At 40.5% G+C, this 7,500-nt stretch overlaps 1 protein-coding gene across 3 annotated transcripts in view; it reads right to left on the reverse strand.

The window, feature by feature from the left end:
* Positions 1-7,500, reverse strand: part of fam219b (family with sequence similarity 219 member B) — a 10,680-nt gene that overhangs the window by 26 nt on the left and 3,154 nt on the right. The window contains exons 4-7 of one of the 3 annotated variants that reach the window (XR_013821492.1): positions 4,881-4,955; positions 3,833-3,875; positions 1,163-3,026; positions 1-1,122 (exon numbers count right to left, since the gene is read on the reverse strand). The exon at positions 1-1,122 is cut by the window's left edge and continues 26 nt beyond it. Coding sequence is in view for 1 of the 3 variants with exons in the window: in XM_079873882.1 (XP_079730008.1) it covers positions 2,877-3,026; positions 3,833-3,875; positions 4,881-4,955 (268 nt within the window). In the remaining 2 variants the exon portion in view is untranslated. Of the gene's footprint in view, positions 3,027-3,832; positions 3,876-4,880; positions 4,956-7,500 lie in introns of all 3 variants that reach the window. The other 2 variants (XR_013821493.1, XM_079873882.1) reach the window with 2 other exon arrangements.

Raw genomic sequence — 7,500 nt, forward strand, 5'->3', positions numbered from 1 at the left:
ATTGATACATACAAATAATATTTTTCTTACAACAAAATAAAAGTTATTGCATGTTAAAGTCAGTAACTGGTTTGCTGTGGATACAAAGTGAAGAATTGTTTTGTTGCAAAAATTGTTTTGTTGCATAGTGTTGAAGATTGTCCAGTCTGACCAAATCTCTCTCTCTCTCTCTCTCTCTCTCTCTCTCTCTCTCTCTCTCTCTCTCTAAGACACAGTCACTCTATCAAACACTCACACACACACACACTCTCACTCTAAGACAGTCACTCTAACAAACAAACAAACACTCACACGCACGCACACACACACACACACACACACACACTCTCTTTCTCTATCTCTCTCTAAGACAGTCACTCTAACACACATACACACTCACACTCACACACACTCACTCACTCACACACACTCTCTTTAAGACACAGTCACTCTAGCAAACACTCACACACACACAATCACTCACACACACAATCACTCACGCACACGCACGCACACACACACTCTCTCTCTCTCTCTCTCTCTCTCTCTCTTTAAGACAGTCACTAACAAACACTCACACACACACAATCACTCACACACACACACACTCTCTCTCTCTCTAAGACAGTCACTCTAACAAACAAACACTCACACACACGCACGCACACACACACACACTCTCTCTTTCTCTCTCTCTCTCTAAGACAGTCACACATACACACTCACACTCACACTCACACACACACACACACACACACACACACACACACACACACACACACACACACACACACACACACACACACTCACTCACACTCTTTAAGACACAGTCACTCTAGCAAACACTCACACACACAATCACTCACACACACAATCACTCATGCACACACACACACACACACACACACACACACACACTCACACTCACTCACACTCTTTAAGACACAGTCACTCTAGCAAACACTCACACACACACAATCACTCACACACACAATCACTCACGCACACGCGCACACACACACACACACACACTCTCTCTCTCTCTCTTTAAGACAGTCACTAACAAACACTCACACACACACAATCACTCACACACACACACACACACTCTCTTTCTCTAAGACACAGTCACCCTAACAAACACTCACACACACAATCACTCTACACACACACACACACACACACACACACACTTACACACACACTCCACTGTTACACTCAATCCAATGTTTTGCATTATATAAAGGGCAGATAAAATATCCTCGATTATGCCATTTTAAATAGAAAACAACATCTCTATATCTCACAGCAAGAGTTTAACTATAGTAACAACTCGCGTCGCCTCACTTCACGTTATAAACAACATCCATCAGAGTAACAGAAAATCAGACAGATCTCGTAAAGCTTTAGTGCTCAAAGTACATGTTTACACAGAGAAAATATAAAAAAGTTATTAAACACTTTTCAAAAAGAGTCCTGAAACTCCAAACATGAACATGAGCTTGAACACACACACACACTTATCTCTTGTTTAACTCAGCAGTGTGTGTCAGCTTTCAGTAACACTGCGCTTCCCCAAACGCTGCACTGGAGACTCATGGGTAATTTCTTTTCTTTCAGATCCCACTTTACTCTTTAGTTCCTTTCTGAAACATCAGCCGTAAACAGTCGCTTTCTTGAGCGAAACGATGATTAGACAAAAAAACAATAAAGACAGAAACACGTCACTAGTCAAATATGCATGAATCTCATTCAAGCGTCCTAATCATATTTCACCCCAAAAACTCACTAAATATTGATGTTGTAACTGAAGTCTGTAATTCTCAATGGTGAGCTTCATAACTGTAATACACTTTTGTGAAAGATTTTTAATCAGTGCAAACAAAGGCAGCGCAACAAATACTACCATGATGTATAAATATATGACAATTTAAATATTGTTTTTGAGATTACAGACATGAGAATGAGATCTTTGGCATTACGTTAATGAGAATTCAGGATGAATAAACTGTTAATACTTAACAATAAGGTTAACATTAGTTAACACAAACTTCTACAGCATTTAATAATATTATAATGTCAATCTCAACATTTATGAATGCATGTAGTTGTATTTGTTTACATTAGCAAACATGAACATTAACTAATGTTAATGAGACCTTATTGTAAAGTGTTACCAATAAACATAAGAAAGAAGAAATAAAATAATGTAATAGTGCAAAACATCTATACATCTCCTACGCATAATTTTAAAGTCCCCCTCATTTTATCCCTTTAAACTCATCTTTGATCACCAAAATTACATATTTAAACGTTTTTTCCTTGAACAAATGTCTTCATGCCTTAAAATATCTTGAATGTAACTCGACACCCTTGCCTCATTTAGTATGCGCGGTTCTATGAATATGCAAATGAGCCCCGCCTCCACTCAGAGATCCACTGGTTGACGATCACACGTTGATCTGATTGGTTACAAGGTAGTTTGTGACGTCAGAAACACCAGCGATTTCAAAGCGTGTTTTTGAGACTGTCTTTGGTTCACTGCAGTTTTAAGGAGGAAATACTCAGCAATGGTGTCGACTTATGAATTTACACATGGTTTGTCTTAAAGCACATTAAAAACACCACATTAAAAGCTGGATTTACACCACAGGGGGACTTTAAATAAAATAACTACTTACTTTTATTTTAGGGTGATTTATGACGCGGATGCGAAACAGTTTCATGGGATACGAGTGAATCAAACTTGCATGCAGGTCGAAAACAAGTGTTTTACAGACAGACGGGGCTTAAACGATCACAGACAAAATGACTCTGTGCTCTTAAAAACACTGTAAGAACTCAAGCAGAACTCTTTGATCCGTTCACACACACACACACACACACACACACACACTTCACTGCACGCAGCAGGACGAAACATCAGCGCAGCAGCAGAAGGAGGAGCTCAAGGCTTTCGGGGGAATCAGGTCCAGGTCTTCGTCATCAGGGATTTCATCCAGATGATATCCATCCTTCAGCAGCTGCCGGCTCAGGTCCGGGTGCACCTGAGGAACACACCAGGAGGAACACATGATCAACACATGATCAGCACATGATCAGCACATGAGGAACAACATGAGGAACACACCAGGAGGAACACACCAGGAGGAACACATGATCAACACACCAGGAGGAACACATGATCAACACATGATCAACACATGATCAACACATGAGGAACACATGAGGAACACACATGATCAACACACCAGGAGGAACAACATGTTAATATGTTGAAGATGTTCTGCCAATGATCCAATATGATTATGATTGTTTATCATTCATGAAATTTGGTCTTGATTTAGTTTGATTAAAGTCAATCTGATTAAGAAACGTCCACACCAGCGCACAATATCGCTCTGATTATTATAAGCGCTGCAGTTTTGTGGTCTATCTCTTTAAATGCTCGAGCTAGTTAAAGCAGGATTCTGATTGGCTGTCAATGTTTATCATTCATCAGCTGCAAAAAAAAAATCATTCTGAAAATTACATTTTGGTAATCGTTATCGTCTTATTTTGGCAAGACTCACAATGATTTCACACCATACTTGATTTTCATGACTAAAAAAAGGTCTGTTTTTATTATATTGTATTTATTACAAGAGAACATTTGATTTGTATTTTAATGTATTGCCATATCAGCTTCTTGTCACATCAAGATCAAGATTTCTCTACAACACAGCCACTCTACATAAGATTTTACTGTACTTGTGATAAAAAAAGTGACACTTTTATAATTGATAATTTAATTCTGTATTATTTTAATCGTCAGGCCACCCGTTTCCCAAACCCTTTAAAGGCATTAACTAACCTCTGCTGAGGAATATCCAGATGAACAATCCAGCTCCGCATCACTGATGAAATCAAACAACACCGAATCAATCACTCAGTCCATCAACACACACTTCAGGGCTCTCATTTATAAAACTGTGTGGGATCCTTGCTAAAAGTGTTTGTGCGCCCAAAAGCCCAAAATATTCGGACTTATAAAAGCATGCGTACGCCAGAACCTGCGCAAACTTCCCTTTATAAATCCCAGTCAGCGGAAGATTGAGGCACTCGCGTCTATTTATGATTAGGACTCATAATGAGGATTTAAAGTGGTTTTCCTTAATCTGCCGTCAATCCCTCAGATCACCACCGGTGTCGCCAAACCGCTCCGTCTCCAGAGTGTTCGTAGTTCGTACGCATGATCAGAGTGTGTGTGCAGGTGCAAGTGTGTTTTTATAAATCACAACTTATGCGTGGGAAGTGGCGTACGCCTCTGTTTTGTGCGACGCAACGGTTATAAACGTACAGAAACTGTAAAAAGAAATTCCAGGACTTTTCAAGCACTACTTTTTTGGTTTTAAAGGACTACAATCAGAGATCGTTCTTTAGAATTTTTTAAACTCAAATTCCAGACATAAGGTATCCAAAATACAACTTACAACATGTTTAATAATATATACTAAATACAAAGTTTATAATGGCTATTATTGTTCAATAAAAAATATTTTATATTATATTGTTGGCGTACTTCGTATCGAGAAAAGACGAGCTGCAGCGTTAATTTTGCGTGAAAAGATTGTATATGTGTTTTTTTTGTTGAAAAAATTAAATGTATATATATTATATTTAAATAAGTCAAGCACTTTTTAAGTACCTCTTCATAAATATGGCTGTTTTCAAGGGTTTTCCAGGACTTAAATATCAAAAAGTCAAATTCAAGTACTTTAATCACCTTGTACGAACCCTGTATAAATGAGAACCCTGATCTTTCATGGGAATCGTCTTGCAATTGCTGATCAAATAATAGGTTTTCCAGCCTTAAAATCACTTTATCTATCAAACATCGAGCGGAGGACAGCGAGTCTCACCTGTCTGAATCCAGAGAGATGAGCGAATCTTCTCCTGTCTGACTCAAGGCAGCGTATCCCTTATTAAACTTCACACTGCGGAGAGAAGAGAAAAACAGCACTGAATTGATCCACTATGAAAGAGGAGGCGAAGTCTTGCAATGTTTCTGAGAGGACAAAATTATGCTTCATGAGGATCAAATGTTACATTTGCATCGAGTATGTTCCCTGAAAAAGCTGTCAATCATGGTTAGCACTGTCCGGGAAGCAGACACACTCTCTTAGTTCAAATCTAGACTTTAAACGCATCTCTTTTACCTGCCATTCATATAGAACATTATACATTTCTATTATTCAAATCAGTTAACTGATTGTTAGGCTGCATAGATTCGGTCAGCCGGAACCCGGAACACTTCCTATAACACCGGATGTACTTGTTACATCATAAGAAGAATGGCATCTATGCTAATGTTAGTCGATCTGTTTATTCCGATGTTTGCTGTAGTCAGCCGGATCCGGGCCGTATCCAGATCAGATGGTGGACCTGCTCCTGCACACGTCCACGACGCATCCCTGAAGTGCCAGCCTCATCAGCCCTGGAAGGCCTCATCCACACGACTGATCCTCAATAACCTCGTCTCCATACCGGCGTGACTCCGACCTCCAACCAGATGAACTGGATAATATTCTGAATGTTCTGATCCAATCTGACCTCTGACCTGTAACGCTGCCTGCATCATAATCACACACTGTTCGTTCATCGACCAGAGGAGAACTGAGGAACTGAGTCTGGGTTCTCCCAAGGTTTTTTTTTCTCCATTCTGTCACTGATGGAGATTTGGTTCCTTGCCACTGTTGCTTCGGCTTCCGGCTTGCTTAATTGGGGACATTTAAAGGGATACTTCACCGCTGGAAAGATGAATATGTTTTTAAATTGGGTCATTTATGTAGTAGAACTGTGAAACTATTTTAGAAGTTGGTGCCTTCTAGACTGAGAAAAGCCAGAAAATGTATTTTTGGCTCATGTGGATGAAAGACTACAACTCCCAGAATGCACCTGCTTCGCCGCCCTACGAGGCCACGCCCAAGCCACGCCTACCGGTTACAGAGGGCAGTGTCGGGAGAAATAATACAACTAGGCTACTAGTCGACTCGACACTGAAAAGACGGCGTTTTATGGTGAGCTCCCCCTATGGGCGGGTTGAAGACATGCGGGACTAGCGCCTCCTACTGGCTGGAGTCTCTCACCTCTGGACAGAAGAGCCTCAGATGAGCTAAATGAGGATATTTGTGGCATCTGAGGTTTTTTTCCAGACACACAATACAGAAATCTCTTGTCACAGGGGGACATGAGGGAGGGAAGCACGGTCACTCCAATATACGACCGGGTTTCTACTGATACAAAGCTTAATGCTAATCGGTGAAGTATCCCTTTAATATTCAACAATATCATTGATCTGCCTTACTTAAAGGGGTTGTTCACTTTGAAATTAAATTTTGGTATGTTTTAGCTTACCTCAAGGGCATCCAAGATGTAGGTGTCTTTTTTTCCGCAGTAGTTTCAATTTTGATATTTTTAGGTCAAACCGTTCTTGTCTGTCAGTCATATAATGCAGGTCTATGGTCACTGTCTCAAAGAGCATGCACAGAGTCCAAATTAAACAATTCCCCATCGTCCAAATTAAACAATTCCCCATCGTAAGTACACATTGATGGCCTAAGACACGAAACGAGCGGTTTGTGTGAGAAAACGAACAGTATTTATATCGTTTTTACCTCTTATACACAGCCACGTCCAAGTGATCTGACGGCGCGGGCGCATCCTGCTGTGTGTCGTGTGCGGAGACTGGTGCATAGATATATATACACTAGATGTCGCCTTGGCTACGGCAGTTCATTGGAACGAGGCGACATCTAGTGTATATATATCTATGCACCAGTCTGCGCACACGACACACAGCAGGATGCGCCCGCGCCCTCAGATCACTTGGACGTGGCTGTGTTATAAGAGGTAAAAACGATATAAATACTGTTCGTTTTCTCACACAAACCGCTCGTTTCGTGTCTTAGGCCATCAATGTGTACTTACGATGGGGAATTGTTTAATTTGGACTCTGTGCATGCTCTTTGAGACAGTGACCACAGACCTGCATTAAATGACTGACAGACAAGAACAGTTTGACCTAAAAATATCAAAATTGAAACTACTGTGGAAACAAAGACACCTACATCTTGGATGCCCTTGAGGTAAGCTAAAACATACCAAAATTAAATTTCAAAGTGAACTATCCCTTTAAGGTCCTTTCACACTGGGCATGATTATTTTTGACGCATGAATAATTCGCGCGCTGGTTTTATATTGTGATCAGCTGTGTGTGTAATGAGCGCTTCCACACCGAAGGCGAATGCGCTGCGGCGGAAACACGACTTTTATATTTTTCGCTTCAATGTCGATTTTTTTTTACTTTTGCGACAGAAAAGGCTTCAGCCAATCACACACTACAAGGACAACGATTTGAAAGACAATGTGTGGCGTAGCATTGCCAACCAACTCGGTTATCTCGACTGTGAGTGTGTGTGATAGTTTTAGTCGTTGTATAGTCCTGTGCTGTGTAGGCTAGCAGGATAAACTACAGGGGAT

The sequence above is a fragment of the Squalius cephalus genome (genome assembly GCF_949319135.1).
Source record: "Squalius cephalus genome assembly, chromosome: 6".
NCBI classification, from domain to species: domain Eukaryota; kingdom Metazoa; phylum Chordata; class Actinopteri; order Cypriniformes; family Leuciscidae; genus Squalius; species Squalius cephalus.